The 21,084-nt window shown below is 40.2% G+C and overlaps 1 protein-coding gene across 2 annotated transcripts in view; it reads right to left on the bottom strand.

Annotated features, from left to right (window-relative positions):
* Positions 1 to 18,271, bottom strand: part of syne3 (spectrin repeat containing, nuclear envelope family member 3) — a 50,889-nt gene extending 32,618 nt beyond the window's left edge. For both annotated transcript variants that reach the window (XM_085441036.1, XM_085441037.1), the window contains exons 1-6: positions 18,141 to 18,271; positions 11,322 to 11,479; positions 7,608 to 7,780; positions 2,626 to 2,935; positions 1,137 to 1,292; positions 466 to 825 (exon numbers count right to left, since the gene is read on the bottom strand). In XM_085441036.1, the coding sequence (XP_085297162.1) occupies positions 466 to 825; positions 1,137 to 1,292; positions 2,626 to 2,935; positions 7,608 to 7,780; positions 11,322 to 11,465 (1,143 nt within the window). In that variant the 5' untranslated portion in view covers positions 11,466 to 11,479; positions 18,141 to 18,271. The remainder of the gene's footprint in view (positions 1 to 465; positions 826 to 1,136; positions 1,293 to 2,625; positions 2,936 to 7,607; positions 7,781 to 11,321; positions 11,480 to 18,140) is intronic.
* Between the last annotated feature and the right edge of the window lie 2,813 nt (positions 18,272 to 21,084).

Genomic DNA, 21,084 nt, shown 5'->3' with positions numbered 1-21,084 from the left:
AGGTACAACAAAATAAAAACAAAAACAGTCTGAAGTGATTCATCAGATATACTTGGATGGCTGTTAAAGTACCCTCTGACCTACTCAAAGTCTGGGATACAAAGCAAAAGCTAACAATGAGGCAGCTAACCATAAACATGGCAATTATAACTCAATATGTATGTAACAAACACATTTTTCATTTTTTATGACCCAATGTGTAGGTTTGTACACTGCTCTGTGCAACATCTGTTACCCTCAATCATACACTGGCCACTTAAACTGGAACCTAAACTGAGCTTTCTTTTTATTGTTTACATCAGGACATCCCAGACAGTATACAAATCGATCATCAGCACATTAAAAGAACCACAGTAACTTGGTTACAGAAACGGCAGGAAAAGGAGAGGTAGGACTTTCCTGTATTTATCTACATCTCCACTACCCTTTACACTATAACACTGCTGATATGGTTAATAACCCTACCGTGTATTTTGTCCACTGGCCAACCATTTGCTCTTCAGTGTGGTCAATGCGATCCCTGCAGTCCTGGGTCTCCTCCAGTTCCTGGTCCAGCCCTTTGAACAGCTCTCTGAGGCGGCCGATATCGTCTCCCAGCCGCTGGCACCGGGTCATGTACTGACTGTGAGTATCCAGGCTGGAGCGGAGGCCTTCATCTGCCTTGCAAAGACCCTCCCTCAGTCGCTGCCAGCCCAGCCTCAGTTCCTCTGCCTCTTCAACCACTTCTTCCACTCCCGCAGGAGAGGTGTTGGGCCTGAGGCTTTCCACCATGCCTTCAATATCCAGCAGGGCCTTCTCCTCACAGGCCACACTGTCATCCAGAGCCTGAAAAAGGTAAGAGACAAAACAATGCATGATGGCTGGTGCAAAGATATACGACAACCTACCAAGGTAACTCAAATTTTCAGACCTCACATTCAAAAATGTGCACCTCTTGACCTTTTTCAGGCCAGAAGCTTTGAATCATTCTGTAAAAGCCTAATTTTACAGAGTGATTGAACCAGCAACCAGCTCTCATCTGGAACAACAATCTAAAATCTAATCTAAGTTACCTCTAATCTAAGGTAAACATAGCAGCAGAATTGCTCTAGACGTGCACAATCAGTTAGGAAATCAGTTCAGTTTCAGGGTCTCACTTTTAATGCTTTGAGCTTTTCCTCAGCTATGTCATTCCTCCCCATCACTTCAGTCAGTTCCTTGGTTTTTGACAGCAGCCAGGACTGGAACCTCTGAACACAACCTTGGTATGTCTGGTGTTCCTCGCAGATCTTCTGAAGCAGTGAAAGACGTTCCTAGCACAGCGGGAGATATATCTCTAGGTAATTTTTAGCATTGCACTGTTCAAAACAAACGAACATCTTAAACCACATTTGGATGTCTGAGTGAGAAACCTGAATATGAATTTGTATTCTTCTGCGAGACCTTCTGCTGAAAAATAAAAGAGAAGAAAAATACTAACAAGCGTTTCCAAGTAAGAGAGGCTTCCAGGGAATATAATCTCATTAGAAAAACAAATAAAATAAAAAACACTTTTATTTAAATCAGACGTTTCCCATTTGTAGTTAAAAATACAGCACTGCAAGCAGACTGATCTGTTCAGCTTATAAAAGCAGTGTGTGGGAAAATGCGACTGACATTTTAAAGAGCTATTTGAAAAGGGAAAGAGGAAGAACACTGTGTGACTCAGGGAACAGCACAACAGCCTGCATGTGTTTGCTCTTACTGACTAATCCAACGTTGTCTTCACTAGTAAGGTAAATTATTCAGTCAGTAAACTTGCAGTCCCTGGATCAGATTACAGGTGCACAGAATAAATATCACCACATATCTTCATTGACATATTCATCCAGACTGCACCCTTCACACAGTCATGTCCCTTGAGAATATTTCAAATGTTTGACCAACTATTTGACCCACCAGTAGTCTGTGTGTAGGTGTTTGAATTTGTGCGTGAAGTGGTTGTCATCATTTCAGCTCAGGACGACTACATCTGTAGGTGTTTCTCAAGCTCCATGCTTCCTGATGCAGAGGAACTGGACTGCACTGGAGGCTTTACTTTTACGTCCACCAATCAACCACAACATTAAAACAATTGTTTAACATAGTGTAGGCATGCTACTAAATCAGCTCTGTCCATCAGTCCACACCCACTCCTCAGTCTGTGCTTTGAAGATTATGACAATTATTATGACTCTGGGGTGTTGATTCATTTAAACTAACACAATCATCCTCCTGTAACCAAGTTTCTATAAGGCAGAATAAATCGATTTTTTGGTCAATTATTAATTCATGTAGTGACAGACACCTAATGTTTAATAATCCACATTTCATTTGTTTACTCTTTTGTGCAGTTGTGGATACTACACTGTTCTTTCTGTGTTTTAAAAAAAAAATTTAAATGATTTTTTGCAGATTTTTGCTTTGTTTTTGTTGGTTTGGGAGCTGACGCTCAGTAAGGCTACGACTCTGCTTCCTGGTCCCAACTAACAGTCAAGAAAGGAAATGGTTTTAAAAAAGAAAAGAAAAAATAGACTCAACGACAAACTGCACTGTGACTTCTGAACTTTGCCTACAGAGCGGCCACCTTACACTTTTCATAAGAACCAGGTCAAGTAAGTGCCTCACCTCAGCTCTGTCTCTGACATGATTGTACGCTTCCTGCAGTCTCTCCTGGGCCTGAGGATCCACACTGGGGTCCTGGGTTCTGTTGTGCAGTGCAGCTGCCTCATCCAGCAGCCTCTCCAGTAGCACCGCCTGGCCTTTAATATCACTCACCACCACCCTCTGCTGATCGACCTGCCAAAGCTTCTCTTTCGCTCCCAGCTGCGCTTCTAGCTCGACATCATGGCTTCGTTGCTGCTTTGTCAACCACAGCTCAAACTCTTTGTAGGCCTCCAGGTACTCACTCCAGTGCAGCCACACCCACTCTATGCGACTGTTTTTAAGGTAAAAACAAGAAAGAGACAATTTGTGTCAGGTCCATTGTTTCAGTAAGTCCTATTTAATACGTTTTTAATTAAAAGTGATAGGTCTAACAAAGCACATTTGTTTCTACAACTAGACATAGGCTGCTGTCAAAGTTTGTTGCCTTTAAAAAGACATTTTTAGCTTCCTGAAACTGGATTTTATTTACCTTCTCGCTTATTTGCTACATTTATTTATTTGTTTGCTGGTTATTTCAGGAAACCATCTGAGGGCCATACATGAATTTCGACCAGCACGTGTTATCCTCCCCCTCCATCACATACCCCAACATTGTAAGTCAATAAAGGGTTCCTAATCCAGCCATGAGGGCATTTATGCATATCAAGGGGCTTTTGGCCGCATATGAACAATCACAAACCATGAAGGTCTAACAATTAAACTGAAAATACAGAGGTTTAACACATACATGCTAGACATCTGCATTGTTTTAACACAGCTTCAAGCAGCAGTGTGTGACAAGTGCTGTACATTATGTTCAACTACGACATAACTGCAGAATTCTTTACTTGTTTAAGAAAAAACCTTCGAAGGCAAACTCAGGATGCTTGTAAGAATCAGGAGTTGTCTTCATGATGTCAATGTACAGGGTGGGCCATTTATATGGATACACCGTAATAACATGGGAATGGTTGGTGATATTAAAGTCCTGTTTGTGGCACATTAGTATATGTGAGGGGGCAAACTCCTCAAGATGGGCGGTGACCATGGTGGCCATTTAGAAGTCGGCCATCTTGGATACAACTTTGGTTTTTTTCCAATAGGAAGAGGACCATGTGACACATCAAACTTATTGGTAATGTCACAAGAAAAACAATGGTGTGCTTGGTTTCAACGTAACTTTATTCTTTCATGAGTTATTTACAAGTTTCTGACCACTTATAAAATGTGTTCAATGTGCTGCCCATTGTGTTGGACTGTCAATGCAACCCTCTTCTCCCACTCTTCACACACTGATAGCAACACCACAGGATTTATGCCAGCACAGGCATCCAGTATCCGTAGTTTCAGGTGCTGCACATCTCGTATCTTCACACCATAGACAATTGCCTTCAGATGACCCCAAAGATAAAAGTCTAAGGGGGTCAGATCGGGAGACCTTGGGGCCCATTCAACTGGCCCACGATGACCAATCCACTTTCCAGGAAACTGATCATCTAAGAATGCTCGGACCTGCACCCATAATGTGGTGGTGCACCATCTTGCTGGAAAAACTCAGGGAACGTGCCAGCTTCAGTGCACAAAGAAGGAAACACATCATCATGTAGCAATTTCAAATATCCAGTGGCCTTGAGGTTTCCATTGATGAAGAATGGACCCACTATCGTTGTGCCCCATATACCACACCAAACCATCACTTTTGTTGTTCCAACAGTCTTGGAGGGATCCATCCAATGTGGGTTAGTGTCAGACCAATAGTGGTGGTTTTGTTTGTTAACTTCACCGTTCACATAAAAGTTTGCCTCATCACTGAACAAAATCTTCTGCGTGAACTGAGGGTCCTGTTCCAATTTTTGTTTTGCCCATTCTGCAAATTCTGTGCGCCGATCTGGGTCATCCTCGTTGAGATGCTGCAGTAGCTGGAGTTTGTAAGGGTGCCATTTGTGAGTAGCTAATATCCGCTGAAGGGATGTTCAACTAATGCCACTCTCCAGTGACATGCGGCGAGTGCTACGCTGTGGGCTCTTGCTGAATGAAGCTAGGACAGCCACTGATGTGTCCACATTTTGGCAAATCCAACACTGAACCAGTTTCACGAAACTTTGCAATCAGTTTGCTAACTGTAGCATGGGAGATGGGTGGTCTCGTAGGGTGTCTTGCATTGAAATCTGCTGCAATGACCCGGTTACTGTGTTCACCAAATATCAACACAATTTCGATCTGCTCCTCACGTGCCGACTCCTAAATGGCCACCACCCATCTTGAGGAGTTTGCCCCCTCACATATACTAATGTGCCACAAACAGGACTTTAATATCACCAACCATTCCCATGTTATTACGGTGTATCCATATAAATGGCCCACCCTGAACATAACAAGGGTTTACAGTAAGGTACAAACCACCGGTTACACACAAGCACAGAAAGACCAGATTAGACTTTGCCAGAAAATATCTAAAAGAGATGTCACATAAAAAGAGATGGCGTGTGCAATAGTTAGGGTTTAAAGTTGCTTGTTTACTTTGATTGTTTGTTTGTTTTGTTTTTTTGCACGACACCAGAACAACAGCAGGTGTCCGTAAGTTGCAGTTGCGGTACTATGGCACCTAGCCAGCCCTACAGAAGAGGAGGGGACTTAAAGGGAGTGATCTTTTTTAAGTGACAGGTAATTTGAAATGCAACATTTCTATCAGCTCAAAAATCAGCAAACACAAAAACTGCTTGTGCAGAGTTTGTCTCAGTGTGTTGCAGCTAAAGGTCCAGCTGCTGTATTTGACAGGGAGAGAAAAGAAAGAGATAACTTTCCATCAGAGATGGAGAAAGATAAGAAAGACAGGACAGGAAGGAGAGGTTAGATTTAAAGGTAAGGACTGCTCAGTGGGGTTTGATAAACTGGAAATTTAAAGCTTACATGCAAGTCCTTATGTTTTCAAATCAGAGGTCTGTGCACCTAACATGTTTTTTTATATTATGAAACATGCTGTAAATTGAACGTTAGAGGTAGACTAACTGTGGCATTTAAAGACTGCATGAAAATATTCTTTAGGTTAGTTTGGTGTACTGTGATGCATTTAAATTCAAGAACAGTGTGTGACTGATACACAGTGGCTGTGGCCATGGTCAGAGTTAGGTTACATCGAGTGTAGCAGAGATTAATGTAAATTTAAGCTGATGATGCTGAGATTCATTTTGACTGAATTCCACCTTCATACCAACTACATACCATCTAGAAAAATACAGTATACTGTCAATGAAAAGGATGGAAATCAGCGAGGACAACTCATGACATGTCTGCTTACATCTTTCTGAATTTAGTTGTGCAAATCCACAAGGAGCAGTGTGTGACAGCAGTAGCCCAGATCAGCTGATCACAGCCTGTAGACCAAGAAACTCTAACAGAGCTCTCAATAAAAATTATTGTGAGTTGTGATTCTTCCCCACACTATGCTACTACAACTGATTTTAGGGTTCCCTCAGCAGCTGAATCCCACTTCAACTCCTGACTGTGCTCATTTTCCTGTTTAGAGGCAGTCACACTAATGTAGGCATAAGAAAATCAAGTTTAAAAATGTTGCTGCTTCTTCTTCTTCTTTCTGATTCAAGCTGAGTACTGTTAGAATTAAAAATTATATTAAAGTTTGTATTCCCATTTTCTAATATTATTTTATTATTGCATTAATATAGCACACGGCTCAGTTAGCTTTGCACAGAAAGCTGGTAGAAACTTTCTTTAAGTACATTTCAAAGTCTGTACTTCTTTTTTACTTTTACTTGAGTAAATAAGTTTAAGTACTGGTTCAACTGTTAACACTAGTATCTGTAGGGCTGCACGATTTTGCATAAAATGAGAATCACGGTTTTTTTGCTTAGAATTGAGATCACGATTTTCTTTTCCAGTATAAATATTTATTGCACTTATTAACTGCACATCAACTTTGTAACAGTTGAGACTGAACATAAAAACAATAAATAAACATAAAAACAACAAATGTCTCATGTTTTGTTGTTGCCGCAAAATGTTGTACTGCTTGAAATCCCGTCTCCACCGTTGCTCGACGCTGCGTGTACAGAGCAGGTAGTGCAACAATAGAAAAATAGTTGCGGGACAGCACTGTGTAGCGTTTGTCTAGGGTGTTGATCATTTTCCCAAATCCCTCATTTTGCACAGTGTTGATGGAGCCATATCTTTGGTCAGGTGATAAGTGATGGCCTCCGTGATTTCTTTGTGCCTGCGGGAGGTCGACGGGTATAGGGAAGCGCTGTATAAGGTTCCCGTTATTGATGTTTGGGTGGTTGACCGGGACGGATTTTCTCCTGTCACTTTCTCGTCATCCCTGACGTGCTCTCCGTTGTTTTCTCCCTGCTAATTTTAGCAGCCAGCTTCTGTATCACGTGGTATAAGGCTCCGCCCTTGTCATTTGTTGAGCAGGAAGAGTGAGCGCTTGTTTTCATGCAGAGTACGTCCCGGATCAAAATGCGGTACAATCGTCGTCGTCTTTTTTCTTTAAATCGTTGTCATTTGGAAATGAGATCGCACATAAGTATGAATTGAGATGGCGATTTTCTAACGATTAATTGTGCAGCTCTAAGTATCTGTACTTCTACTTAAGTAGAAGAGGCGTACTTTCACCTCCTCTGTTAATAATAGATTGAATGCCACGTTGAGGCCGTCATTTTTTGTATCTACTCCCATCCAGAATTTTCTGAGAAATGTCAGAATTATGAGATTTTTTCAAGCTACACGAAAACATCACTGTGTGTTGTAACAGGAAGTGATACTCTAACGCAGAGAGAGGCAACACCAAGTAAGAGCCTTTTTCTCTAGTTTAGACCCACTAAGCTGAGCTTATACGGTAAGGCAATTCAAAAACAGAACATGAAGTCAAGGCTGCCCTCAGGCCAAACCAACCAGTAATGCTACACATTACCACACATCCTGCACTCCTGAACAGTGTAGATGACCACCTGTGACAGTGGGTGATGTAGGTGCAGGTTTCTTCCCAGAGGCCTTTCAGGTCTTTGAGCTGAGTATGGGTGTGGTTCCTGAGCTCTTCATTTCCATTCTGCAGAAGCTGCTCAGCAGCCACCAGCACCATGTCCATCTTCACACGGCCTTCTTCCTCTGACTGGCGGATCTTCTGTTGTCGAGAAAGGTGGAATTGAGAGAGAGAGAATGAACTGTGGATAAATCTAATTTTAACAAAATTGCCTGAGCTAAATAAAACATGAAGTGAAGTATGTTCATATGTAATGGAATTTGTTAAGTATAACATGAAAACAAAATAGATTTTAATGTTTAAACTTTTTTTGAATCATGTACAAACCCAAATCAGAAAAAGTTGGGCCAGTATGGAAAACACAAATAAAAAAAGAAAGTAGTGATTTCTAAATTTACTTTGACTTCTATTTCATTGCAGACAATATGAACACAAAATATTTCAGGTTTTGTCTGGACACCTTCATTTCATTTGTAAACATACATAATTTTCTGTAGTTCAGACCTGCAACATATTCCAAAAAGTGTTGGGGCAGGAGCAATTTAGGGCTAGTAATCAGGTAAATTGGTTAAATATGTTACGTTAGACTCTTTTTCTCTAATTGATCTTTCTGAGTTAACTTCAATAATTACTTCCTCCAAACCATCAACGTGTCTTTTAGACCCCATTCCTACAAAACTGCTCAAAGAAGTCCTGCCATTAATTAATTCTTCGATCTTAAATATGATCAACCTATCTCTAATGATCGGCTATGTACCACAGGCCTTCAAGCTGGCTGTAGTTAAACCTTTACTCAAAAAGCATCTCTAGACCCAGCAGTCTTAGCTAATTATAGGCCAATCTCCAACCTTCCTTTATATCAAACATCCTTGAAAGAGTAGTTGTCAAACAGCTAACAGATCATCTGCAGAGGAATGGTTTATTTGAAGAGTTTCAGTCAGGTTTCAGAGCTCATCACAGCACAGAAACAGCTTTAGTGAAGGTTACAAATGATCTTCTTATGGCCTCTGACAGTGGACTCATCTCTGTGCTTGTCCTGCTAGACCTCAGTGCAGTGTTCGATACTGTCGACCATAATATCCTATTAGAGCGATTAGAACATGCTGTAGGTATTACAGGTACTGTGCTGCAGTGGTTTGTATCATATCTATCTAATAGACTCCAGTTTGTGCATGTAAATGGAGAGTCCTCTTCACACACTGAGGTTAATTATGGAGTTCCACAGGGTTCAGTGCTAGGACCAATTCTGTTTACATTATACATGCTTCCCTTAGGCAGCATCATTAGAAGACATAGCATACATTTTCACTGCTATGCTGATGACACCCAGCTCTATCTGTCCATGAAGCCAGATAACACACACCAATGAGTTAAACTGCAGGAATGTCTTAAAGACATAATGACCTGGATGGCCGCTAACTTTCTGCTTCTTAATTCAGATAAAACTGAGGTTATTGTACTCGGCCCTGAAAAGCTTAGTAATATGGTATCTAACCAGATTCTTCCTCTGGATGGCATTACCTTGGCCTCCAGTAACGCTGTGAGGAACCTTGGAGTCATTTTTGACCAGGACATGTCCTTCAATGCACATATTAAACAAATATGTAAGACTGCGTTCTTCCATTTGCGCAACATCTCTAAAGTTAGAAATATCCTGTCTCAGAGTGACGCTGAAAAAGTAGTTCCTCCCTGAGCCTGGTTCTGCTGGAGGTTTCTTCCTGTTAAAAGGGAGTTTTTCCTTTCCACTGTCGCCAAAGTGCTGCTCATAGGGGGTCATATGATTGTTGGGTTTTTCTCTGTATCTATGAAGCGCCTTGAGGCGACTTTTGTTGTGATTTGGCGCTATATAAATAAAATTGAATCGAATTGAATTGAAATAAGGATGTGATGTCAACAGATGATTGTAATTATGATTTGGTACAAAAGCAGCATCCAAGAAAGGTCTATTCCTTTAGGAGCAATGATGTGCCGAGGATCGCCTGTCTGCCAACAAATAGGTAAAGGAATTATTAAAATGTTTAAAAACAATGTTCCTCAAAGAAAGATTGTGTATAACATTCTTAAAGGATTCAAGGAATCTGAAGGAATTTCAGTGCGTAAATGATAAGGGCGCAAGCCCAATATGAACAACCGTGATCTCTGATCCCTCAGGCGGCACTGCATCAAGAATCGTCATTCATCTATAAACGATATTACCACATGGGCACAGGACTACTTTGGCAAAGCTTTGTCAAGTACCACAATACGTAGCTTTGTCCACAAATGCCAGTTAAAACTGTTCTGTGCCAAAAGGATGGACCATCACACAGTAGAAACGTGTTCAAACGAATTTCTGTATTTCAAGTATTTTTGGGGAGAAATGGACGCCGTGTACTCCAGACCAAAGAAGAAAATGGTAACCTAGAAGGTTACCAGCAACAAGTTGCCCTTAAGACTTGTTTGCAGAAAGAATGGGACAAAATTACACCTGAAAGACTTCATCACTTGGTGTCTGTAGTCCCTAAACGTCTTTTAAGTGTTATGGTAACTGGTAAATGCTTTACTGTTCGAACCTTTTTTGTGTCCCAAGAACCAAAATTTGAATACATGTTAATTTTGAAAACAAACAAACAAACCCCATAAAATTCATGAGGAACACATTAAATAATGCGCTGTTGTATTGTTTTCAATGTAATACAGGTAAAAGATAATTTAACAAAGTACTGTTTTCAGTTTGATTTTAATTTAACACACCGTCCCAACTTTCTGTGATTTGGGGTATGTTTTTTTTTTTGTTTTGTTTTTTAGTCACAGAGTGTATGATAAGGTGTGGTTGGACATCCGGTGATTAGATATCACAGGTATTGAAAGTTATGTGAAAAAGAGATATGGGGTTTTACCTTTTTCTTCTGCAACACGAGCAGTTCAGAGTAGTCCAGCAGAGACGCCATAGGACATTGACAGCTGCCCAAATTGTGAACTTGCAAAACTGTTTTGTATTTTTTGGCTTTTTCTCTGCTCATTTTTGCCGTGTTAGATTATAGATTAGGGAGGATTTAGATAAGTGCATCTTCAGATCTGATTGTGCTTATCCTCACCTCCAACCTTTCTCCTCACAAAAATTAGAACAAGGTCGGCATTAGTAGGTTAATTAGACAAGTATTTTGTTTCTGTCTAAATTGTGGCATTCCCTTTTAGCCCTTTGTGAAACAATATTTGGTGACCTGTAATTTTTTATTTACTCATCTGAGAAAACAACACCATCTTTGATTATTTTGAAAGTTCAACTAACCGATGTGTATGTGTACTTTATTAATCCCCGTAGGAAAATTACTCCTCTGCATTTAATCCATTCACTCAGTGAAGCAGTGGGAAGCCAAAAATCCAGTGCCCGGGGAGCAGTGTGTAGGGACGGTACTTTGCTCGGGGGTACGTCAGGGTAGCTGTTCGGTGGATTTGAACCCCCAACCCTTCGGGGCAAACACTCTACCTACTGAGCTACCTCCTTCCCCCACCAGCCCTGGCCTGCCTCATGTTTTCCCGAATGGCTGGCATGATGTAATTCCAGCAGTCCTTGAGATCAAATAGCTGCTTTCCACCGGGTTATGTCTCCTCAAGTTAGACCCTGTCTGAAACTGGTCAGATGTATAACAACACAGCATGGGTCAGAAGGGAAGGGTCAAGATTAATTTTACCAACCCACCTCTGTCTCCCTAAGTCTGGCCTCCAGAGCCTGACGGGGGCCCTGCGTGTTGTCATTGGCCTTCAGCCTCTCTTGGATGGCTGTCATCCAGGACTTGGCTGAATCCAGGTTGTCTGTGAACTCCTGCTGCTCCGGTAGAGTCATGACTAGTTCTGGGTCTGAAAAGAACAACAGCAGGCAGTTTTAGTAGACACTTTCTGCTGAAGAGGAACTTTACCAGCTGTAGGTTGGTGACGTTTTGAGAAACAACTTGAACAACACTTTGATATGAACAAGAGTAGAATCATTGCATATCCACTTCAGGTTCTTGTTACAATCAGTGACTCCGTACATATGGCTGTGCTCGTTTGCAGCAAAGCAGTGAGGAGTTTTTTCTGTAAAAAAAATCATGGTTAGACTGAAGGTTTCTAAGGGGTTCTATATGGTCATTTGCAAAAACTTCACGCTTTGCTCCAAGACATAAAAACTATCTATCTATATTGTATATATTGACCGCCCATTGTATATATTTTTATTTTTATTATAACAAAAAAAACCCAAAAAAAAAAACAAAACCACCCAGCACGCCCCTGCGGGCGGTTTATCCTTCAAGCTCGGGTCCTCTACCAGAGGCCTGGGAGCTTGAGGGTCCTGCGCAGTATCTTAGCTGTTCCCAGGACTGCGCTCTTCTGGACAGAGATCTCCGATGTTATTCCCGGGATCTGCTGGAGCTACTCGCCTAGCTTGGGAGTCACCGCACCTAGTGCTCCGATTACCACGGGGACCACCGTTACCTTCACCCTCCACATCCTCTCGAGCTCTTCCCTGAGCCCTTGGTATTTCTCCAGCTTCTCGTGTTCCTTCTTCCTGATGTTGCTGTCATTCGGAACTGCTACATCAATCACTACGCCCGTCTTCTTCTGTTTGTCTACCACCACTATGTCCGGTTGGTTAGCCATCACCATTTTGTCCGTCTGTATCTGGAAGTCCCACAGGATCTTAGCTCGGTCATTCTCCACCACCCTTGGGGGCATCTCCCATTTTGACCTTGGGACTTCCAGGTTATACTCGGCACAGATGTTTCTGTACACTATGCCGGCCACTTGGTTATGGCGTTCCATGTACAGTGGGGCAAAAAAGTATTTAGTCAGCCACCGATTGTGCAAGTTCCCCCACCTAAAATGATGACAGAGGTCAGTAATTTGCACCAGAGGTACACTTCAACTGTGAGAGACGGAATGTGAAAAAAAAAAAAAAATCCATGAATCCACATGGTAGGATTTGTAAAGAATTTATTCGTAAATCAGGGTGGAAAATAAGTATTTGGTCAATAACAAAAATACAACTCAATACTTGGGGTTGAGGTCTGGAGACTGGCTAGGCCACTCCAGGACTTTCAAATGCTTCTTACGGAGCCACTCCTTTGTTGCCCGGGCGGTGTGTTTTGGACCATTGTCATGTTGGAAGACCCAGCCTCGTTTCATCTTCAAAGTTCTCACTGATGGAAGGAGGTTTTGGCTCAAAATCTCACGATACATGGCCCCATTCATTCTGTCCTTAACACGGATCAGTCGTCCTGTCCCCTTGGCAGAAAAACAGCCCCATAGCATGATGTTTCCACCCCCATGCTTCACAGTAGGTATGGTGTTCTTGGGATGCAACTCAGTATTCTTCTTCCTCCAAACACCACGAGTTGAGTTTATACCAAAAAGTTCTACTTTGGTTTCATCTGACCACATGACATTCTCCCAATCCTCTGCTGTATCATCCATGTGCTCTCTGGCAAACTTCAGACGGGCCTGGACATGCACTGGCTTCAGCAGCGGAACACCTCTGGCACTGCGGGATTTGATTCCCTGCCGTTGTAGTGTGTTACTGATGGTGACCTTTGTTACTTTGGTCCCAGCTCTCTGCAGGTCATTCACCAGGTCCCCCCGTGTGGTTCTGGGATCTTTGCTCACCGCTCTCATGATCATTTTGACCCCACGGGATGAGATCTTGCGTGGAGCCCCAGATCGAGGGAGATTATCAGTGGTCTTGTATGTCTTCCATTTTCTGATGATTGCTCCCACAGTTGATTTTTTTCACACCAAGCTGCTTGCCTATTGTAGATTCACTCTTCCCAGTCTGGTGCAGGTCTACAATACTTTTCCTGGTGTCCTTCGAAAGCTCTTTGGTCTTGGCCATGGCGGAGTTTGGAGTCTGACTGTTTGAGGCTGTGGACAGGTGTCTTTTATACAGATGATGAGTTCAAACAGGTGCCATTCATACAGGTAACGAGTGGGGGACAGAAAAGCTTCTTACAGAAGACGTTACAGGTCTGTGAGAGCCAGAGATTTTCCTTGTTTGAGGTGACCAAATACTTATTTTCCACCCTAATTTACGAATAAATTCTTTACAAATCCTACCATGTGGATTCATGGATTTTTTTTTCACATTCTGTCTCTCACAGTTGAAGTGTACCTCTGGTGCAAATTACTGACCTCTGTCATCATTTTAAGTGGGGGAACTTGCACAATCGGTGGCTGACTAAATACTTTTTTGCCCCACTGTATGCCCTGCCTGCTAGCATCTTGCACCCTGCTGTTATGTGCTGGATTGTCTCTGGGGCATCTTTACACAGCCTGCACCTGGGGTCTTGCCGGGTGTGATAGACCCCAGCCCCTCCCTCTCTCTATATAGATAGCTCGATAGCTAGATAGATAGCTAGATAGATAACTAGATAGATAGCTAGATAGATAGCTAGATCACAGATGATGAATTTACTATTTAAAAAAAGACAAGACTCAATCAGCAAAAGTCCTCTCTAAACCCTCTTGTGTACTGGTAGTGATTCAGAGATGCTCCTGAGAAAATGGGGAGTAAGGATGGGAATTGATAATAATTTGGCTTTTCTGATTCTGATAGTCATCACTTGTCAATTCAATTCCAAATTGTCATTTGGTTCTCCTTGGCTCCACTTTCAGAGTCACCACAGAGTTGAGCTAAGCAGCATCAAAGACATTACATTCGTGCAAATTAACTGCATGCTGTGTGGTCAAGTGTTTGTCATATTGGAGGCGTTCAGTCTTTGTTGTGATCAGTGTTGAAATTGCTACTGAAAAAAAGTAATAATTACACATATTACACAGAACACTTTTCTTAACAGTAATGCAGTATGTTACTAAATTACACCCAGGAGAAAGTAATCTGTTATACTGCTCATTATATTAATTATGCATTTCTGTCCTGGATGCAGTTTCCACTTTGCACAAAAAGACAACAGAATGATAATAAAGTAAAAGTAATATCCATATCCATGCTGTAGACCAGCGGTCCCCAACCTTTGTTGCGCCACGGAGCGGTTTATGCCCGACAATATTTTCACGGACCGGCCTTTAAGGTGTCGCGGATAAATACAACAAAATAAAACTAGTACCGGTACCGAAAAAAAGAAGATTTATTCATAACACACGTTAAAAGACCCAGGAAAACCGAGTTAACAATAAAAACGATAACAAAATAACGCTGAAAACCAATAAAAACCCTGAAAACCATACATTTCACACCTGAGCCTCAACTCTCGCTGCCCGGTACCAAACGGCTCACGGACCGGTACCAGTCCGAGGCCCGGGGGTTGGGGACTGCTGCTGTAGACTATGGCAATATTTTCATCCTCCAGCACACAAACTGAAATCAGTTTATTGTAGCACAACAGCAAAAGATTAAATGGGATCGAAAGTTCAAGGAAGTGTAGCTCAGGTGGCAGAGCAGACCACCTACCAACCGGAAGGTTGGTTGTTTGATCTCTGTCTGTTCGTCTGTATGCCAAATATCCTTGGGCAAGATACTAACCCCATGTTGCTCTCCGATGTATCCATCTGAGTATGAATGCATGTGAATATTAGATAGAAAGTGCAAAGGAAGCAAGTGCTTGTGTGAATGAGGCAAGTTTTGTAAAGTGCTTTGAGTGTTCAGACTAGAAAAGCCAGTCCACCATGACCAACAAATTCCAAGGAATTGAACTAGCGGTTCTTGATTCACATTCATAATCTCTGAACTCGACTAAGAATTGGGATCAAAACCAAGATTCGTTGTGGGCTAACCTGAGAGACAAACCTGAGGACTCTGAGAGTTTAAGTACATGCTGTGGTAAAAGTAAAATACACCAAATAATAAGATGATCTAAAATTCTGTGCTAAACTTATATTAGAATTTATAAAGAACAGTGTCTATTTATTTCAGCATAAATGTAAAAGCTTCATTGCTGGTTCCACACTTTATTGTAGATCAATTACAAACAAAACCTGAACCTCTGCCCTGGACGATTAGAACTCCTGATGGCTCTGACATTCTCAGGCCACATTTTGCTGTTATCCCAACAGAAGGTTGGTAACGCCTAGGGTTAGGGCTGCAGCTACTGATTATTTTATTAATCGAGTAATCTATTGACTATTCAGTCAATGAATCAAGTAATCAGATATGAAATACTTCTGTCTTATTAATGACAAATGATAAACATTCAAAAGACAAAAAAAAAAACAGCTATTTAAAAAAAAAAATCATTTATTTTCATTTTAGAAATTGCAATGTTTTAAAGTTCAACTGCATACAACTGTCAAAAACAAAACAAAACACAAAAAAACTAGAAGCTGTGACTGTATTTACTTTCTATATTTAAATTTCATTTTTTTAAAGAAAACATTTTTTTAAATGCAAAAATATTTAAAGAATCTCAAATGTGCTCAAACGTCAAAGCCAAATAAAATAAGACAGCGGTCCCCAACCCCCGCGAGAGTTGAGGCTCGGGTGTGAAATTTAGGGTTTTCAGAGTTTTTATCATTATCATGGTTTCCATGGGCCTTTTCCCGTGTTGTAGTTGTGCGTCTTATTTTGAAAGAAATATTTACGCGTTACCATAGCGCCCAGAGAGCATTAAGGGGCAGAGAAGAGGATGTTACTCTCAATGTTGTTGGCGCATTTCAGGAGGATGCTGCTAATAAAGTTACACAGTGAATTTGGGTTTATTATTATATTTACAAAATACCACAGTTTTTGTCTTGGTCGTGTCATTTTATTTTGTTGTACTTATCTGCGACACTTTACAGGCCGGTCCATGAAAATATACATGCAATCTAAACTAAGGCATCAAATATTTATTTCACCTCTATAACTTTGTCTCTCTCAGGTTTTCTGACATTAATCTGGGGTGTACTGACAGTGTATTACTCCTGAATGGGGTAGATTTGGAGTGTGTGTATTCACATTTATCAAGCAAGTGAATAAGTAAGTTTGCCAGTTTGTTTTGATGCAGAATTTTTCTTCTGCTGAAAACAAAACGTTATGATGGTGTAGATGTTAAAAATTAATATTAACAATATTAACAAGCCTTTTGTTGATCTACATATTTTATTTTATTTTTTTTTACATTATTTACATTTGATCTTTTACATTGTATATAATGTCTATTGATTTTATTGTTTATTTTAATATTTTAATATTTGTGTACAGCGCTTTGTGATTGCCTGTCTGCGAAAAGCGCTTAATAAAGTTTACTTACTTACTTACTTACTTACAATAATTCAGTGGGGAAAAAAACCTGAGGTCAGGGGACTCAGAGTTTTACTTTCCCCAAGTAGATTTTTTACTAAATAAGTAAAAGAAAAATCTTTTATGCGAACATGCTGAATTAACTTAGCAAATTCATAGCCTGCTTCATGTGACTGACTGCCAGGCCAAGTGAACCCAGATAAGAGAAGAATACTCTTATTATGACACTTTGTTCACTGCAGAAGCCAAAGCCCAAAAAAGAAAAAAAAAAAACCCAAGGGAAAATAGAAAGGCAGCACAGGCCCCTCTCATGAGTGACTCACTTTTCCCCACCACAGCATTCCTTCTAACAAATATCTGCACACTCTACCTCAGACTATGGAGGCTTGCTAATACTTAGGACTTCATTTCCCGACTCAAGATAGGAAATTTTAAATCTTTGTTTATCCTTGCCAACACCCACGTGCTTTTCCCTTATTAAAAATTGTTTCATCTTCATTGCTAATGCCTTGTTTCATTAGAACTATCGTTATATTTGACGACTAAATGTAGCTACTAGTATACTAGCTGGCATCCCCTTTTATTGCTTTGTTTGTTGTCAGGTGAGTCAGCAACGCAGCAAGTTAAAAAGGAAATGCAGATGTGTTCGGGTTTGCTCACAACAAGCAACGTTGCCAAGTTCCAACGAAAACTTTTCACTTGCGTTGTAACAAATTCTTTCTCTCTCACACACACCGAGCAGCTGACACGTTTTGCGCCCCCGCCGGAACCTTTGTTTTGGTTTGCTTGATTGTATCATGGCTGTAGTGACACCCCGCTTCCTTCCTCACAGCTCGTGCGGTCAACTCGCATTACCATTATTTCCAACTTTTACACGCATCTACAATTGACGGCGGTACAATTAAACAAATTATCTGTCATGCTAAGCCAGGTTCCCATGCTCATTTAGAATTCAAAGGCACATGTGAATATTCATACATAGTTCAACTTCCACACCTAACTACAGTCTCGTTTTTAACGACTTTTATGCTATGCTATGGTATGCTAAACTATCAGGCAAAATTCAAGGTCGGTGCCCCACTGGTTTACTGTTAAAAGCACATACATACATACATACACACAACTAAACCATGTGCGTTCATTTCAGTTCTACCTAACTCTTTCTTGCATAGTATTTTAACAGAGAGCAACTCTAAGTACAGTACAGAGAGTTATCCGTGTTTGTAGCTAGAGCTAGTTCTGTGATTCGGCTATCTCCACGACGGTGCATTTACTATCATGTGGCATAAAAAAAATACAATAAAAACTTACAGCTTTGAGTTCATCAAGTGAGAGAAGCCACCGCCGCGATCGCTGTACTTCTATGTTGTGTACAGCAAAGTTACAAAAGGCAGGAAGTAACCCTGGCCTTCGGGGGCTGGAGTGTACGGCAAGCAAGGCAGCCTGCCTTGCTGCCTTCAAGGACACCATGTAAACTGCAAATGACCTGATGTTTCAAACTAACCCAGAAATGTGCTTCAGACGCAGATAAAAACAAACAAACAAACAAAAAAACACTAAAGGAATTAAATACTGTTAAATAATATTGCTAAGGTTTCTGAAAAGTGGGATGAAAAAAGAAGATTTTAGATTTGTCAAAAGAAATACAAAAACAAATGCAAAACTACACAGAGAAATATCTCAAACAAACCGAGTAAAAGTATGAAAATTCCTGTAGCATTCGACATGCTTAGAAGGAAGATAGTACATTTTTGCCTATTCCTCAAATAGAGATAGAAACAGTAATCGTGAAATCACAATTTTATTTGACACATTCACGAAAAACATGCATACAGGTTTTTGTTGACTGCAGATTTGCAGGTTCCACTAATATGGTATTCCTGACCGTTAATTGCATACCGTTCTCAGTTCTAGTCGTATTACTAGAGTGTTTCCGCCAGAACCTGAACTCGACAGATTGAACCAGAGGACTAAACAAACCCGGAGCAGCTGCTGAGTCCGGAGGGGTGTAACTACGAAGCAAGATTAATGGCTTAGCGCGTGTCGAGTTATCTGTGTCGCGAAGTTTTAACCGGCTAAATCACCATGGTAACTTACAGACTTAAGTAGAAATACAGATACTTCTGTTAAAAATTTCAGTAAAAACAGATCGGACAATTCATAAGATAAGGGATATAGAAACTAATCAAATAATTTATGACTCTAAAGAGATTGGAAATCAGTTTAGGAACTACTATAGAAAGTTATACAGTCAACCTCTCTCCGCTGACATTGATCAAATAAAAGCTTTTCTTGAGAAACTGGATTTACCCTCAATTGGGAACAATCAAAATGACCTTATGACCTCTCCTATTACAAAAACAGAGATAGATAAAGCAATAAATAAATTAAAATCAAATAAATCTCCTGGCAGTGACGGTTTACCCTCCGAGTGGTATAAAACTTTTAAAGAACAGCTTATACCACTACTCGAAAAATCATTCAATTATACACTCGAACATGGTGAAATGCCCCCTTCATGGAAAGAAGCGGTTATAACAGTGATCCCCCCAAAAAAAATCAAGTGAGATTTATTCAGATTATAGACCTATATCAGTACTCAATGTTGACTATAAAATATATACCTCAATTATTTCTAAAAGATATGAATATTTTATTAGAGATATTATCAATGAAGATCAGACAGGCTTTATAAAGGGACATCAAACCCAAGACAATATAAGGAGAACTTTATATATTATCAATCATATTCAACAAAAAGGAAAATGTGCAGTCTTTATAAGCCTCAATGCAGAAAAGGCTTTTGATAGCGTAAATTGGAATTTTCTATATCAGGTACTTGAGAAATTTGGATTTAATGATAAAGCTATCAGATGTATTAAAACGCTTTATCAAAACCCAACTGCAAGGATAAGAATAAACGGCAGTTTAACTGAGAGTATAAAATTAGAGCGGTCTACCAGACAGGGCTGCTGCCTCTCTCCTACTTTGTTTGCAATCTTTATAGAACCCCTTGCACAAGCAATTAGGCAAAATAGAAATCTTAAAGGAATAGTGGTGGGGGATGAGGAACATATTATAGGACTTTTTGCAGATGATGTGATCTGTTTTTTAGAGGATCCCGACATATGTATTCCCATATTAATTAAGCAACTCGACATATTTGGGTTTTATTCAGGATACAAGCATAACTTGAATAAAACTCAGATTTTAACATTCAACTATCTCCCATCCAAAACCATAAAACAAAAATATAATTTGAATTGGAGAGCAACAAAAATGAAATATTTTGAGGTAACCTTATCACAAAACGTTGAGGACTTATATAAACTTAACTACGTTAACTTAGATAAGGAAATTAAGAGAGATTTGGATAGGTGGGCTACTCTTCCATCAGATATTGGCGCTCGAATAGAGACGATAAAAGTATGTGTCTTACCCCGACTTCTCTACTTTTTTCAGTCACTACCCATTGATATACCTGAAAAACAATTTAGATTATGGGACAAAATTATATCCAAGTTTATATGGAATGGTCATAGACCAAGAATTAAATTTGAAACACTACAGATAAGAAAGGATAAGGGGGGTTTGGCACTCCCAAATCTTGAGGCATACTTTTATGCTGCACAAATCATTTGTTGGTGTGACAATGATTATGAAGCCAAATGGAAGAATTTAGAAAAATCAGCACAAGGAAGAGAAATTCAAAGCCTTACAGGAGACAGAAAAGAAACAATGAGAGTAATTAAACAGCTGAATTCAGTCACTCAGTTTACGCTTAAAATATGGTTTAACCTGATACGAAAATACAAACTAGAAAAAGAGCTTGGATTAGTTCGATGGATAGCCTATGATGAGGGTTTTACACCCGGTTATGTGGAACAAAGATTTAAACAGTGGATTCCTACTGGATTAACAGCGATGTGTACACTAATTAAAAATGGGAATTTTATGAGTTTCCAGGAGATTAAACAAAAATATGACCTAAGTAATCAAGATCACTACAGATATCTACAGATTCTGGACTTTTTTAATAAAGAAGTAAAACATAGTGTACATCTGGATAAAAATTCGATAATTAAAACCATAACTGAAGTTTACAAAGCAAAAACAATTAGAACAATCTCTACAATTTACGAGCATATAATGGAGGCAAGAGGGTGTACAATAACATATGTAAAACTGAAGTGGCAGAGAGAGTTGGGAGTGAACATATCTGATGAGGAATGTTCACAAACCTGGAAAATACAGC

The sequence above is a fragment of the Copadichromis virginalis genome, linkage group LG19 (assembly GCF_057382275.1).
Source record: "Copadichromis virginalis isolate Kocher_CV1m ecotype Utaka linkage group LG19, C_Virginalis_male_GT1.1, whole genome shotgun sequence".
NCBI lineage: Eukaryota > Metazoa > Chordata > Actinopteri > Cichliformes > Cichlidae > Copadichromis > Copadichromis virginalis.
The sequence above is the reverse complement of the archived record's forward strand: the minus strand, read 5'-3'. Positions and strand labels throughout refer to the sequence as shown.